The 16,931-nt window shown below is 45.5% G+C and overlaps 1 protein-coding gene across 2 annotated transcripts in view; it reads left to right on the top strand.

Moving 5' to 3' along the window:
- Positions 1–16,931, top strand: part of cdkal1 (CDK5 regulatory subunit associated protein 1-like 1) — a 163,145-nt gene that overhangs the window by 80,473 nt on the left and 65,741 nt on the right. For both annotated transcript variants that reach the window (XM_053888251.1, XM_053888250.1), the window contains one exon: positions 6,398–6,564. In XM_053888251.1, the coding sequence (XP_053744226.1) occupies positions 6,398–6,564 (167 nt within the window). The remainder of the gene's footprint in view (positions 1–6,397; positions 6,565–16,931) is intronic.

Below are 16,931 nucleotides of genomic sequence, written 5' to 3'. Positions count from 1 at the left end.
AGTAAACGACTTCTGTCGACACTTTTCGAATGGGTCATGTTACATAATCATCACATAAAGTAATCTGTCTTTTGTTTTGGCTGTAACTTTAAGAGCTGCTTCATTTCTCCAAAATGGTTTCAGAAGGTGCGTCTTCTGGGAAAGCCATGATGGATACGGGAGCGTCCAAGAACTCGACAATGAAAGTTGAGTCAACAACTTGTGCTCCTGCCAGAACTTTGACTTTCATCCCGCGCCGAATCCTCACCGCACGCTGGTGATGAAAGGCACTCGGAGACTGTGGTGTATTATTTACTGAGGCCTGAAGTTCTCCCATGAGCAAGCACTTGTGGTAAAGAAGCACCCGGGGGGGGAGGTGAGGGGCTGTTTCTGTCCCAACAGATCCATGTTTTCTTTTATATGCAGCCGTCCATCTGCTCCGGAAGCTTCACAAGAGGTTTCTTCTGTGACACAGCGCACACATGCATATACATACAGAAGAGATGAAAGAGGGGAAGTAACTGCTCTTCCAATTACTCCCATACATTCATGTACACACAGTCTCACACGCACTTGGATCCTCTTTGCCAATTACTTTTGATATATCCATACAATATGTCTGACCCATATATCACATGGCATGTTTTCCTATGTATCACATGCATTGAATGTACACAGCAGGCTTTGATCTGCGCGGGCTCCCCGCTCATGTGCAGGCATGCACAGAAGGTCATGCACGTAGTTCAGAAACTCTGTGAAAGTAGGTTAAAGCTGACATGTTGTTGTTTAAAGGATTGTGTGGGATGTTCATTAGAGCCTTGCATATGCATGTATGTTCGCACATCTGCATGTCCGTGTGCATGCGTGACGGGCGTGCGCAGATCTGCCGCCACACATGCATGTGTTCAATGTAAACATGCCTGAGAGAGAACATTTGCATATATATATTTGTGCGGCGGGTTAATCCGTGATGATGATGTTACCTGCCAAGCTGCCCACGCTCCACGTCAACAGTTGTTGCTCTAGATTAAGCTGCTTAATTACCGTGATTAAACTCTGTGTGTGTCGTTTGTACGCAAGTGACGGTGTGTCGGAACGTGTGTGGTCAGTTACCACGGCGAGTTGCCGTGCTCTGTGCTACGTATGTGGCTTCCGTTTTGAGCAATGTGTTTGTGTTCAGAAAATATGTTTTGATTTATTTTTTATTTTTTTATTTTTATTGCACTTATAAAAGTAAAAAAAATGGAATAAAAAAAATTACATTGTGTTACATGAGAAATTATACTGTTGTGTCACTGTTATACAACATAGCTTTTTAATTGTTACATTGCATACAATTCAGTACATATTTCCTCTCACATAGAGAGTGAAGAGGAGCAGAGTGATGAAATAATGAAATAAATTAATGTAATTAAAGTGGAAAAATAAAAGGTTAGTTTCATTCAAAGATGATTAAAATAGCTTCAAGTTGTTTTTATGTTGAACAATAAGACATAAAACGCCTCTTTCTAGCCGGCACCATGTTTGTTATGTTGCCGGAACAAGACTGTCAAACTCAAGACTCGCGTGCTGAAACGGGCCAAGAGCATGTGGTGGTTGAAATAAAATTACTGAATGAAGATAAAGCAATACAACAAAATGAACACAAGAATTAAAAAAAAAAGTTCGGAGCAATCAGGTTTAGAATGCAACAGAACTAAGAGTCACCCAAGCGTCTCTTATCAAGTGCTAGAAGCAGCCGTCCAGAATGGGTCTGAAATTTGGGCTTTAAGGCCTCTGAAGAAAATGAGGCAGGTCACGGGCCGTGACTTACTCACGAGTGTCTCCCTCTCAGAGGTGTGAATCAGCTTGGTATTCTGGTGGCCAGTCCTTCGTGGCCTGAATTCTCCTTCTTCCTCGGTAATAATTTCATTTCTTGACTTGGCGACATCTGGCTCACAATTGCCTAAAAGTAGGTTGAAAGTGAAGGCGAACAGCCGGGAGGAATTGACTTGTGAAGCGGGGAGGGAGGAGTGGGGGGGAGGCTAATGTGATTGAAGGTCAGACAGGCCTTCCAGTCAGTGCAGCGCTACTCAAGAGTGTCTGCTTGTGTGTGTGTGTGTGTGAGAGATTATAGCCTCAGTGTAGTATGTAGAAAACAAATACAGTGGAAAAGTGCTTTGACGACACAACTTACTGGTGGACCTAAAACAGTTCTCCTCACTGTTTGACTGCGTTCATGAGCACCATTCACGTTCGTCTTCATCGTCATCCAAATGCAGCCTCAGCGGCGACGCTCCTCTGTGCTTCAGGTTGACGTGTGCTTATGAATATTCATATTCCCACTAATTAAAAGTCTCCATGGAAATGGACTGGGAGAGAGCGGGGCAGGTCAAACAAGGGGTGAGGAGCTTTGGGCGTAATTGCGTGAAGCTTTGCCAGTTTGGTTGGATTGAAAGAAATGAAAAAGAGATGGACATTTCTACACGTTGTGTTTGTCAGAGCATCTGACACGCGACTCTCACAGCCATTGTGCTCGCAGGGCTACAAACAGGTAATGCTAATAGATGACAGATTAAATGCACGTTGAGATGATCCTATTATCCTGCCTTTAATCCTTATTTTCCATAGCACAAAGCTAAGCGTGTATATGCTAATCTGCCTTGATGTGTGTTTACAACTGAATACCAGCCTGATACACACACATGTTGCTTACAGGGATTATATTTCTCAGCAAAAATATACGGCTCAATACCAGATATAGTTTTGGTTTGACCTTCTGTAACATTGCCGGTTCACGCTGTAGGCACTGAGGCTCCATATGCTCAACCAGGTTTGGCTCGTGGTATGGAAATGCATTCAACTGTAGTCTGATGGGATTATTTTCATGTGCGTCTAATCTTTCATCTGTAGAACATACATAGATCAGATCAGAATCTATATCTTTGCGAGAAGACGAGGGGAGAAGGAACCCTGGGAGAGAAACCTTCTGCATTGCTTTACATAGGACGGTGCTTTGTGACAAGGAAAACATGCAGATTGGGATTCCGATTACTAAAGTGTGGCTGTGTTAATGCGAGGGAAATCAGACTAAACTTTGGCACCATTTGCGATCCATTAGACTTGAATCTGGCTTGAGGCGTCTCTGGTGTGGCGTTTGTTCTTCCTCCGCTTGGTTCGTCATGGTCCACACACCCGTCAGGAAACATGCAGAGGTGGAGCGATAACTCTGAGGCTGTCGATCTGTGTGTGACCTGTGATGGACCGGTGACCTGTCCAGGGTGTCCGCTGACAGGTGCACTCTGGCTCTGGCTGGTTCTGGGAGGGATTCAGAGGAATCGTTCTCTGTAATTGCTCTCCTCTACGTGTTGGACATTTGCAACTCTGCAACGCTTCGACTTCTTCTCGTGCCTCCAAAGATGGGCTGCTCAGGTTAGAACTCAGCCTCTTGGTCTATTTCACAGCTGAAAGACAAGACTCACGTTTGGCTCCTGGAAGATTCCTTTGACGTTGGCGTCATCTTGTGTACCAGCTAATAGGAACCAGCCTGACATGAACACCGGCGGTCATGTTGTGCTCCTCTCATTTATGATTTAACAGCTTGTAACCATTTCAACTGAGGCTCTTCTCTAAAGCTCCCAATCACCTGAATCAATTGGTTCTGTCATGCTTCTTCAAAGCGAGCACTTCAAAGCCGCCGTCTCTTCTCTCCTCCCACTTTTCTCATCTTGTCATGGAGGCAGGAAGTCGAATGGCAATCGCAGATTGCACTTAATGCACATCCAAAACAGACTTAGTGTTTCATTTGGTGCCCGGCGATAAAACCGTTTCTTTTGTGTCAAAGCCTGATTGTTTCAACTGAAGAGCTGCTGAACAAAACAAGTAGTTGGTATTTCGGCGACTGTCTGCGTTGCGTCTCGTTGCATCACAGCTGCTATCGTTGGCCTTCTGCAGCCGGAGCCCAGCTATCTTGGGGGACATCCAGGACCTGGGCTGTTGCTTTTGGCTGTCTGTGGAGATGTGAGGGGGCTGATCTCTATCAGGTGCTCGGTTCACTCTACACAGAATATTGAAGTTCACCCCAACTGTCTTTACAGTTTTGGAACCCAAATGACGGGAAGCTTTTCTAATCTCCTCAATGGTGCCGCCCTCAGTCTTATAGCCACAATTCCTCTCTTGCACTCACTGTCCCGTCTCACTCTCTCTCATTAGCTAGCATCATCTTCTCTCTCTGAATGACCGCATGCATCTTTTCCGCCGTCTGTGCAGAGCTGATGATAAAGATGTTTGTGCATGTGTGTGTGCGCGCGCGCTTGCTTCCACGTGTCACGTGGGTTTGCACGACGTGTCTGACTGAGACAGTCAAGCGGCTCCAGACCTGCAGCCAAATGAGAGTTAGATCATTAAGCCTTTACGCTGAGTCTTCCTCTAATTTGCCATGAAGCTGGTGGATAGTGGCTTCCTGCTCCGTGTGACCTTCACAGTCCGACACTGCCTCTTTATGAGGCGGATGGTTTAATACCTGTCAAACACTGGCGCTTATGAATCCTTTGAGTTTGCATGCAATTACAATAAAGTCCCTCTAAAGGGATGCAGGCAGCACTGTCTGTTCATTTGTCTGATGGTTAAACCGGAGAATAAGATTGAGGGGTTTCTGCAGCGTTTTACATCCCGGTAGTGCAGTGAGACAAGTGTGGCGTGGGAAAACGATCCGGTTTCACCTCAGAGGCGGGCGACATGATGCCATGAAGTCATGACAGTGAGACGGTGTTGAGGAGCAACCAAGGTGAGATGATCCCATGGACTGGCTGCCATTCTTTCTCTCCACTCTACTGTAGAGCTCCAGTGTGTTGATGCGCTGATCCCTCCCTCAGTCAGAGTAGCGCTGCTGTGGTGCACCACCCTCCTCTTCCCACACACTCACAGCCAAGAAGCCACTCACATGCGCAACTCCCTGCTGTTTTTAAAGCTGATGCGCCTCTAACTTGACAACACACTTTCACCACAGAACCATGGAGGGAGGGAGGGAGCCGCCACCAGGCCAAAGACTGTCTGCAGCGCAGAGCTAACAGCTAACCTGACGCGTCTCACTTCCAAACTTTATTGATACTGACTGTCAAAGTTTGCGTTGTGCTTCAAAAGTTGGCTTTGAAAAACTAAATGCACAACAAAATAAATGTGCTCCAAAAGAGAGAAAGAATAATTGTTTTTATGAAGCAAGTTCAGGCAAAGAATGCTAAGGATTTGTCTGGAAACTACAATCAAACCATGCAAAAGAGAAGTGATCAAATCCAAACAGTGAATTAAAGCAAGTAAATAAATAAATAAGTCATGATATAGTTTGCCATATTGCCGCCTCTTTCTGGACGCATGTGAAACAAAGACATTTTCTGCCATGTGTTTCTGCAAACAGCCTGGCAAAATAACAAGCCAGTGCCAGTAGGTCCAGTTTTTCACAAATGAATAGGGGTTTTCTGTAGCACTTTAAGCACAAGTGCACTTTGGAAAAATGTTTTGCACATATTTGGGGTTTGGGTTGGTCTGTAACAGGTGGGATCAGGAACAGCGGCCTGGTGGGATGAGTCCCCTGTATCGAATCTCCTGTGTGAGAGCGTCTCTATCTGGAGCCAACTGCTCCACACCAGCATCTCCTACCATGCTCATGTTTGGCCAACGGAAGCTTTTGCATCAAGCCGCTTCCATCCGCACACATACCTGCTGGTGGATCCACCACTTTTGAATCCGGTTAATGAAAAGTAAAGGTGGGAGTCCCTTAAGTCTAACTGTGTTTACAGTCACAGTCAGGAGCGTTCTCCTGAGTATTCCGGCGTGTGGACTGTAGTTGCTATAATGAGACGCATGTATTCGTGTCTACAGTTGATCTTTGTAGGCCGTTATTTTAAGCAGTGCTGCCTTGTAAATTGCTCCTGAGCTTCAACTACAGTTGCGGATTGTAATTGAACTGTGGTAATTAAAGTGGATGTTTGGTCACCATTTGATAATAAGCCTCTGTAGCAGGAAAACCTCGTACAGATAGAGAGATGTGTGAAGCCATTAGCTGTACATGGGTCTGTGACTGGGGCCGTGGGTCCAGGATCAGATTCGCTGACTTGGATGTAGTCATTTTGAGTCACAGAGCAGATCAAATAACGTGTTGAGGTTTTGTGAAAGGTGCCTTTATGGTCCTCTGGAGTCTTGAATGGGATCATATCCAGAAGCATGAGGGAGTGCTTGCTCCTGGCTTTGACCTGGTTTAACACTTCAGCAAGGCGGAACCAAGACCTTTGTTTATCGGCCTGGAACAGGAGCAGATTCTGTAGGGAGACTTGATGAACCATCTCGAACATTGAGGTGACAACATATCTCTATTATTCAGCAAAGGTTGGGCGTTTGATTCATGTGAGACTAATGCGTTCTTTCCTGGTTTGCTCCTCTCCAGAGGGTGTCTGTGAAATATGGCTGACCAGCGAGGACACCGGGGCGTACGGACGAGACATCGGCACTGACCTGCCGACGCTGCTCTGGAGGCTGGTGGAGGTGATTCCTGAGGGCGCCATGCTGAGGCTCGGGATGACCAACCCACCATACATCCTGGAGCATCTGGAGGTACGAAACCCACCAGGTCGCTCACAACAACAATTAGAGTCGGAAAAGAAGTGATTCTCTAATTAAAAAATCCACTTCATCCATCTTTCTTCCCTGCAGTTTTTCCCCATGGCCTCCTGCGCTGCTCCTTCCAGTGCACTTATTGGCCCGTGTTGCCCAGATGCCTCCACTGTTTTGCTTACCAAGCGGTTTTCTCTTTTTTTTTCTTGCTCCCCTCACACTCCATTCATTAGTCAAGTTCATTCCCGTCTCTCCCTAATGAGTCAATTAAGGACCATTGTGTCCTCTTTAGCAGCCCCATTTTATCAGTCATTATTGTGTTCCCTAATGGAACATTGGACATTGTTACACTGCCTTTCTCTTGTTGCACTCGCATCTCGCTGCGAGTCTGGAGCCTTATCTTCGGAATCTTTCTATTTTGACACGTTCTGCCCGACAGATTGTATTGTTTTGGGAAAACGCAGTCACATATGTGACCATCTACAGTCCTTTCACAGGCCTCGCAATCTCTGGGCTCCAGTGTGTTGCACTGCTTCAACATTAGTTGAGAGGGTCAAACTCAAGGCCCTGGGGCCGAATCTGGTCCTCACAGTCGTCTTTTGTGGCCCACCGGACCTTGCTATTCATTTCAGTCCCCCAAAGACCACACCACCTACAGTGCATTTTGACACCTCGACCCACAGAGAATTTGATGTTCAGCCCAGATCGTAAATGTCAATGATTAACCAGGAAACTGCCACAGATGGACGTGTTTGTACAGAAGGAAGGAAATTCACTGGAAGCTGGAGTAGTGGCTGTATGTTTGCGTCGTGGGGTGTGTGTTAGACCAATAATAGAAGAGGATAACACTAAGGCTAGCCTCAGAGGAAGAGTGATGTGTTGCCATTTCCTGTTATAGACGTTTGGTGCATGTTGTATTCAGCCTGAGACTGTGTTGGACATAGTGTTATTTCTTTATCTGCTCTCAGATACCTCAGAAACAGATGTGAGGAACCTGTGGCACAATTGCAAGGCAAAAACCCAGATCACAGTTCCAATCCGGCCCCATTACTGTTGAAACAATGCTAATGCTAACACATGGTTGTAACGGAATAGACCACCCCGTTTGAGGCCGTCGTTGACTTTAAAAAAAGGACAAAAGCTACGCTACAAAGACCATATTTTTGAGGTTAAGATAAGCTGGTCCTTCTCCAATAGTGGGCCTGAGGGGCACATGTGGCCTGGGAACACTAGAATTAAGTGTAATTTCTCATCCTCTCACGATTTCTGTTTTTCCATTTTAGGCAAATTGCTTCACTATAAGTCTGAAAACAATGTTTTACAAAGAAGTTCTCTCTTGAAAGTTGATCTACCTCACTTTTTGATGAAATGATTCCATTTACAGAGGCGGCGGAGAGTTGGGGGGAGCAACAGAAAGTTATTGAGGAGCACCAGGCAGTTTGCCCTCACAAATGATGACTTCTCCTGTCGTCCCAAAGGGAATTTAGCTGGCGTGTGGCTGAGAGGGACCTGCAACATGAGGCGATACCCTCGACAAGTGAAATGAGATCAGAGTTATTCCTGGCAGGTTCCGCACTGATCGACTTCAGAATGTGTCCAGGGTGATCGGCGATGGTGGCTAGATGAAAGGAGCCGTAGATCGAGTGGAAGAAGTGGGGCTGAAGGCCTGGGGAGACAGAGCCGGGGTACGGAGGTAACTGAGCTGTGGGAAGCAGCGAAGGAGGTTGTAATTAAGCAGGGGTTAATGGAGGTGGCTAATTGTCCCCCACATGTATAGGTGGGCTTTCTGCTTGGCTTCATTACAATTAAAAACAGCCTCCTAATGATAGGGAATAACAATGAAGTGATAATTAGAAATATGCTGGGATGACACACTCGCCTGGACGCTGCGCGCCTGTGAGGAGCCGTGGCTTTTTTCATTGTTAATGCCCATCCATTCAATTGAATTATCTTTTTAAAACTTTAATTCCTCAGTCAATTAACCTACATTACAAATGATAAGAGTGATTTTCTATTACTTATCCTTGTCTTTTGCTGCTCGTGTCCCCCATTTACCCTCTATCCTCCTGCTCCTGCTGCTGCTGCTCTCGCTGGGTCTTCCACCTCCACGCTTGTCCGACGCCTTCGCTTGTTTCTCTTGATGCTGGGTAAAATGCATTATCTAGTTCATTTAGTTCCGGGAAGCTTTTCAGGGAGAAGTGTGAATGTCAAATATAAAATATGTTTTTCTTTCACAGAGACATTCACATTATATGAAGTTACAGAATATTTAAAGTAAGTAGAACCGCAAGCAAAAAGGAGGATATGAAGACATTTGATTGTCACTGAATAAATAAATAAAAATGTAAAATCTGATGGTAAACTACATCTCAAATCCATAATTCAGAGGAGTATTAGATATTAAATGCCAAAAATACTAACAGAAACAACATATAGAAACCTCAAAAAAGAAAAATGACATAAAAATGTCACACCATGTCATGGCAGTTACTGCAAACAAGATAATAATAAAGTTACATTCATCTGTGTTTAATCGCAGGGAGATGTTGAGAAATTAAATTTTCAAAAAATTAAAGTTATATAAAATCAGGGAAAATGCATGCCTTTGTGAAAATCAAATAAGATACTGGTGAAAACATAAATCCAAAAATATTCCGTCTTTTAATTGAAAATTATTGAATGCTACATTTGTCGTTTTGTCATTATTCTCATCATGAATTCTGGCACTGATGTGTAGACACTGTAAAATGTCTAAGATAAGAATCTGTTATTGAAAAATGGAATGACAATCTATTTAAACAGATAATAAAAAAGTTCCAGAGGGGCCTTTGTTGCAATGTGGCAGCTGAAAGTCTCACCACCAATAATATTACCAAGATTCAAAAGCAGAGGTATAACGACATTATGTTTGTAACCAAAGCTCATGCTTCCTTACACGAAGCCAGTTGTGACCTTCTCAGCAAGTGGTGCTCCACGCTGGCTGGCAGCGCAGACCATGGCGCTTCAACTGGAGCGGGTCTCCTAAAGAACTGTGCTCAGGTACTGAAAGTTTCATGTGGCCGTTTACACTCCATGAACATATATTTCAACCTTTGAGACACTTTCTTTTTTTTTAACGTTATTCTTCCTTGCTGCTCTCCTCCGCCGAGGACTATAATCAGATTGATGATGATGAAGGCCAAACTCTTCCATCATCTAAAGTAAAGGCCATTTGACACTCTGAGGCTGTTCTTCTCCTTCTGAAGAAGAAGACTAGCACTTACAACCGCGTCACACCAATTCACTCCGACTGGCGCTGAAAAGGCCATGTAACCTCTTCACTTCCGCCTCAAAGATCCTCCTCTCCTCTGCACACACTCTCCGCTTGTCTTCCGGCTGACACACACCATTTCCTTTCATCTTCTGCGTCCTCTTTCTCTGTCAGATGCAGACATCTTCATGCTGCTATTTGCTGATTGGAGCAGTTAGAAGACCAATCGCTTCTCGGGGGCCACTAGGCGCTGACATTTTACTTGATTGCATCATGCCATCACTGGCTCCTTTTTAGAGTAGTTGCAAGTGAGATGCGTTGAACAATGGCACTTTTGGCGTCTCCGCTCCTGGCAATTTTCTCTTCACGCCGCCGTCCCTGCGTCGGGCTCTGTCCCACCTGTTATGTGATTGGCTGGCAGGCTGTCAAAGTGGGACGCTCCTCTGATCAGGGGAGGAGTGCGCCAAGTGATACCTATGCATGTCCTTCCGCGAGACGGCCTGATTTAATCTGGCACGCCAGCAGACTCTGCAAATGAGGTGTGAAAGTGGCCTGCTAGTTGGTGGCAATCAGTGGCGCTGAGATGAATGAATTTGCAGATGTCCATTAAACATCCTCTTCACAGCCCGTCTCTGTCTGACCAGAGGTGCGTTTGACACGCTGCTAGCACACATTCATCTTGCTCAGATATGTCGACTCTCTGCGCTAGCCACGCCGTCTCCCCAACACAGGGAATAATTACCAGATGTATGTTTGTGCCTTGCTCATGGGCACGAAGGTGAGCGTATCATTCCTCACCTCTGCTGCAGTCGACGTGTCCCGATACAAATGAAGCTGCCACTAAATGTCGTCTTTTGAATTCATTTCCTTATTACGACTGAACGTGGAACCCCCTCAGCTCTGCCCTGTCGACTCAGTCTCTTGTGTCTTCCTGTGACTCTGTAGAGACTCACCATTCAAGCGGTGGACAGGAGGCAACTCACTCATCGGTGAAAGTCCCGCACATCTGAGTGAGTCCCTGTGACCTCTACTTAAATAATATGGTGAACTAGAACTGGAAACAAAAACACCCACTATGTTGGAAACTCAGAGAGGAGTGCCCACTGCTGTACTACATGCTGATGAGAGAGGAAGTGTGGACACTTACTTGACTCAAAAGACCACCCATGGTGGCACCTGGAGTGACCCATGGAAACATCAGAAATATGAATTCTAATTGGTTAATCAAAGGCTTTACGGTGCAGCTGAAGGTCTCTTCCTGGAGTCAAGTGGAACCGTAAAATATTTCATCATCAGCGTCACTGAGTCCAAATCCTTCACCTTCAGACTCACCCCAGAGTCAGAAGGCAGGCATGGCGCTCACTCTCGGAGCGTTTTCATTTTAATGAAGCCTTAGGGGGACACTTCACATTAGGGGCTTAATGTACCATTGTGTGAGGCACCCGACACCAGATGAATGCTCGCGCTGAAACAATTCCGACCGGCCTCTGAATTATGACTCCTGACTCCCTGCCTGGAATTATGTTTTCTCAAATATCGAATGTAAAGGTCGAACGCCAGCTGTCCATTGTCTTGTCTCGGGATCCGTGCCCAGAAGGCCACATCCCTCCTCTCCAGATACCAGGGCAGCAAATGAGTGATAATTCATCTTGTTTCACGCTTTAATTCCAGCTGCCTGTACAGTCCAGCCTCTGCATGTTTTGCCTGCAGAACCACGTCAGTGCACATATCGGTGTAATACAATGAACAACATGACTTCATGGGCTTTTCCTGACCTGATCGGTCCACGCAGGAGACCTAAAGAAATAAAGCCCGCCGAGCGCAGAGAGGAATAACATCCCCCTATTGTCCAATCAAACTTATTTAGACACTTGCTTCCTGTGCTGAAGCTCTGCGGGCTAATGTGTAGATTCAGTTCAGGGCCATGGAGCATGTGGTAAAGCCGTTTACAATGCCTTTTGCTGCGGATGCACTTTTTTTTTTCAAACAATAGATTCCATCTCTGCAGTGTGAGGTGCTGTGATACTTCCCTCCCGGGAGAACCAGGTGCAGACGGGACTCTTTGAAATACATAATATCATAAGAAGCTCACTTTTTCTGTCTGCAGTTTCCGCCTGGGACTTATCACCCTGGGAACGTCTTGTAGAATCATTATCTCTCCAAATTCCCAAGAGTGTGAGCCCCTGGCACTGTGTAGGAGGTCTGCATGTAGATTTGTGAGTGTTTGCATCTAAACTTTCAATGCTAACTCAGCGATCAGTTGGAAAGAGCGTTGTTGTCCGAGCCATGATGTATGCGCCGGGACTCAGGAGTCAGAGTTAGATGAGTCAGAGATGAAGGAGAAGTCAGAAACTCTAACTTCGTCGCTCTTCTGGTGAATGATTCCTGGGTTCTTTCGCTTGTGTCTTCCGACTCCCAGGGGATTTGTTTGTGTCTTTGTATGAAGAATACAGAATAACAATCTGCACCTCATTCTGAGGCTTAGGTTCTCGAAGGGCGACTTCTGCTTCACCACGATAAGATGACTTAGAAAGATGCTCAGCCACAACAACACACTGGCGACTTGAAATCCCTGAAGTCAGAGGCTGAGCCTTCCTGGTCTGCATTCACACAGGAAGTCAAGATCGCTGCTGCACGTGAACCGCCGCAGTCAAACCCCCTCAGATAGATGGAGCACATAGATTTGGGTGAGCTCAGATTTGGATCCAGCCCAGAGATCCCGCATGCCATGCCGGGACAAATCTGTGGCGCGTACAGCAATTGCTGTGCTGTATAATAGACCCGTTCCCAGTCTGTAAACACCGATGTATGAAGGGGGGGTGCATTTTGGCAACAGGCCCACGCAACAGCATGACTGTCGACTTTGCTGTAATGTTTACTGAACTTTGGTCCAAGCACATACTTAGAGCTCTTGCTGGTCCCCCTACAGGTCTGTGTAGGTGGTGCAACCAGCCACTTCCGCCTCCAAAGGTGTGCACAGATTCTGCCATGACGTTGTCTGTAAATGGCTCTGTTTTTCTGCTGGGCAACAAAACAAGACATTTGTCATTCAAAGGCTTGAGACGGCTATGTAGCAGCGCTGCAACAGAACATGCTAATGTTTCTTGCTATTGAACTTCTTTTCAGAGGCGCTGTAGCCATTAGCCTTGCTGTTTGCAAATGCCACCTCCTCTCTCTCACAGGCTCTTTGCTATTTAGCTACATGAGTTAAACAAGTGGGTCCACCAGTGACCACATGTATGATCCATGATTCAGGGCGACTCTAGTCCCAAACATTCGCTGCTGTTTGACTGAAAGGCTTGTGCCGGGATCAATGTGATTTGATGTTGCTTCACGCGTTTTTCGTGTTCGGATGCGAGCCAAGGTTGCGGCAATCACACATTCATGTGAAAAGTTTTGGAAGCAGTTATTTACTTTTCCTGAATAGAAGGCAGTTTTCCAAAAATATGACCAGGTTTCGCCTTGACTCTGCTTTTACGGCGAGGAAGAAGCAATATAAAATACTTTATTTGGGCTCTTTGTTATGGGAGCAGAATGAAAAGACTTTGACAGGCGTATTGACACAAGGCCAGGCACTTCTCCTGAGCTCTTCAACATTTCAAACCCAAATATGTCTGTTCTGTCTTGTGAAAGGAAGCGGAGGGATGTGAAAGTCGAAGCATGTCATCTCTCTTTGTGGTTGCTTTAAGCCCAAACCACCTTTTATCTGTGTGCTCTGTTTTTCATGCCTTTCCTTTCTTTCCTATCAGATCTGAGCGGTGGGTGATATCAGATCCTTTGAGCTAAGCCAGTTAGGAGGGATCCTTTATGGCTCGTGTGTCTATCTGAGCTGATCAACTGGAGATGAAAGGATTTTGTGAGAGGAAGAGCATGACAGCAAGTGTGCACTAATCTGTGACCTCAGACAGATCACCCTCAAATGACACTTCAATTCCTCATCTTCTTTAAAGTTATTCAATCTCACTGAGTCATTGCATGCATGCGATCTGGTGAAGCTCCACTTTGCTGACATCAGGGGTCGCTTCATGTCAGTGTGCCGGCCAATCATTGACCAGTGAAACAGACACACGCGTGATAAGTGGTCTGGGTGAATGAGAAGTCCTTCCATAGATGAATCCCCATCTGCCCCTGCCGCTAGACCCGATGAGGATTGAGTCTGCTCCGAAAATATGTTTGCACGTCTGTGCTGTGTAGGACATGGGAAGCTCACTCAAAGGCACCTTAGCTGTTGGGACTCTCTGTGGTCTTCCAGTTAGCTGTGGATCCATCACATCTACCGTGTCTGACAACATGAACAATATGGACAACATCATGGATGTACAACAGTAATAACACGCCGTCTTCACGCGTGACGTCATCAAGTGTTGACCAATTCTGAGGGACGTCAGTCACTTCTCTTCATCGTTGGAGGGCGCTTCATAGTGGAGGGCATTCAAAACCAAGTGCGAGTGTTACAGTGCCCATCGTGAATATTCACCCCCTTGGATGTTTTACCCTTATAGTGCTTTCAGAAATCAATCATGGTCAATAAAAATGGGCTTTTTTAACATAAAAAATTATTGGAAAAAAGTCTTTAAAGTCAAAGTGTCAACAGATTTCTTCAAAGTAATGTCAATGAAATCAAAAATATATAAAGAAATATCATTGTTTGCATAATTAATCACCCCCTTTTTAAGTTAATGGTCTAATTTAATAGAGGTCCATCAAATTCTTGCCAATAGTCTCACAATTGTGAAGTGAAGATCACTTGAGTGGTGTGGGTGTGCTTCAAGTGACTGAGGTATAAAACACCTGTGTCCCAATGGTCCAGACAGGTGGATCAGTATTCTTGGCGACAGTTACACCATGAAGACAGAAGAACACTCCAAGCAACTCAGGGAAAGGGTGAGTGAGAAGGACAATTCAGGGGATGGATACCGAAACATTTCCAAGGCATTGAACATCCCCCGGAGTTCAGTGAAATCCATTATCAAGAAATGGAAGGAATATGGCACTTGTGTGAATCTGCCTGGATCAGGCCGCCCTCGTAAACTGAAGAACCGTGCAAGTAGGAGACTGGTGAGAGAGGCAACCAAGACCCCGACCACTACTCTGAAGGAGCTACAAGCTTCAGCTGCTGAGATGGCAGAGACTGTGCATATAGCAACTGCTGCCCAGGTTCTTCACCGGTCACAGCTTTATGAGAGAGCCACTGTTGAAGAAAAGTCATAGTAGATCTCGACTAGAGTTAGCCAAAAAGCACGTGGAAGACTCCATGGTCAAGTGGAAGAAGATTCTTTGGTCTGATGAGACCAAAATCGAGCTTTTGGGCCATCAGACAAGACGTCATGTTTGGTGGAAACCAAACACTGCACATCACCAACACACCATCCCCACTGTTAAGCATGGTGGTGGTAGCATCATGCTGTGGGGATGTTTCTCAGCAGCCGGACCTGGAAGGCTTGCAAAGATACAGGGCAGGATGAATGCTGCAAAATACACTGAAATCCTGGGGCACAATCTTATTCAGTCTGCAAGAGAACTATGGCTTGTGAGAAGATTTATTTTCCAGCAAGACAGTGATCCGAAGCACACTGCAAAAGCTACACAGGAATGGTTCAAAAAGAACCAGGTAAATGTTCTGGAGTGGCCGAGTCAAAGCCCAGACCTCAATCCTTTAGAGAATTTGTGGCTGGACTTAAAAAGGGCCGTTCGTGCCCGATACCCACGCAACCTGACAGGGCTTGAGCGGTTTTGCAAGGAAGAATGGGGCAAGATTGCTGTGGGCAGATGTACGAGACTTATGGAGACTCACTGCTGTGATTGCATCCAAAGGTACATCTACAAAATACTGACTGGAAGGGGGTGATTCATTATGCAAACAATTATATTTCTTGATATATTTTTATTTCATTGACATCCATTTGTAGAAATCTGTTTTCACTTTGACATTAACGAGTTTTTTATTGACCATGATTGATTTATGAAAGCACCAAAAGGGTAAAACATCCAAGGGGGTGAAGACTTATGACAGGCACTGTAAGTGTTAGGGTGAGAAATGGCTCACAGTCTTATATTTAGGAGTGTCAGTCCTCCTCGCCTCTGGCATTCTGACAGTGATCGTGTGATGCCCAGCCTGGCCACTAGGGGTTGGCTGCTTCCAGGATTGGTGGTGGTGGATGGTCTGTTATGAAGTCCTCCTCTCGACCAGTGCCCTCATGTTCTCTGACTCTGGTCGCTATGGTAATGTTTAGACATGCCTTCAAAATAGCATGCAGAAACACCACAAAACCGAATACAAAGTGCATGCAAAAACTTTTAACTCCCCATATTGTCAAATCGATGGGAGCCCTGACCTTGCTTCTCTGCAACGAGACCATCCCATCTGGGTGTGATGGTAGACGACTGCGGTACATCCATATTTCAAGTACGACTCCTGGTATCGTCTTCACTGAGCCTTTTCACAAAGAAAGACGTCTGTTTCTCTCAAGTGAACAAGGCTTAACTGAGAGAATTTGGTCGTTTTTCATAATAAAATGTTAGATTCAGATAAAACATAAAGCAGAAAAAATGATTTCTTGTGTGGCCCAGTTGATCCACTGACCGGTACTGGTCCCCGGCCCGGGGTCCGGCCCGGGGGTTGGGTGATAGTTAATGGGGGAAAGGTTTGGTAATATTCAGTTGAATCCAAATGTGAAAGACAAATTCATCTGTGTTTCATTAAATATCGTAATTGACGCACGCACCCGCTAGCGTTGAAACTTTAGAGTTTTTTTCCTCTCCAATCAAGCTTCATTTTCCAAGCAAATTAATTCTGTCTAATTTGAAGCTTGGAGTGGTGGACCCCCTGTGGCGCGAGTGTGTGGGAAGTGGAGGACGCGGTACAATAGGTCTTAATGAGAAGACGGACTGCAATCAGCACATTCTTGTAGGAAATCATGAACTGATTTATTCCACTCCTCTCTCTTTCTCTTCCCTCTCCTCCAGTCATTAGCATGTTAATGATCGCACCCTGATGATGTCCATCAGACAAATCTGACATCTGTGGCCTCTCCAGCTTTTTTTCTTCCCCAATTCTGGGTGAGCAAAACAATAACACTCCCAGTTCATGGGCCAAACCGCCGCTCACTCTTTTGAA

Source organism: Synchiropus splendidus, chromosome 15 (assembly GCF_027744825.2).
Source record: "Synchiropus splendidus isolate RoL2022-P1 chromosome 15, RoL_Sspl_1.0, whole genome shotgun sequence".
Lineage (NCBI taxonomy): Eukaryota > Metazoa > Chordata > Actinopteri > Syngnathiformes > Callionymidae > Synchiropus > Synchiropus splendidus.
This window is presented reverse-complemented; position numbering and strand designations above follow the sequence as displayed.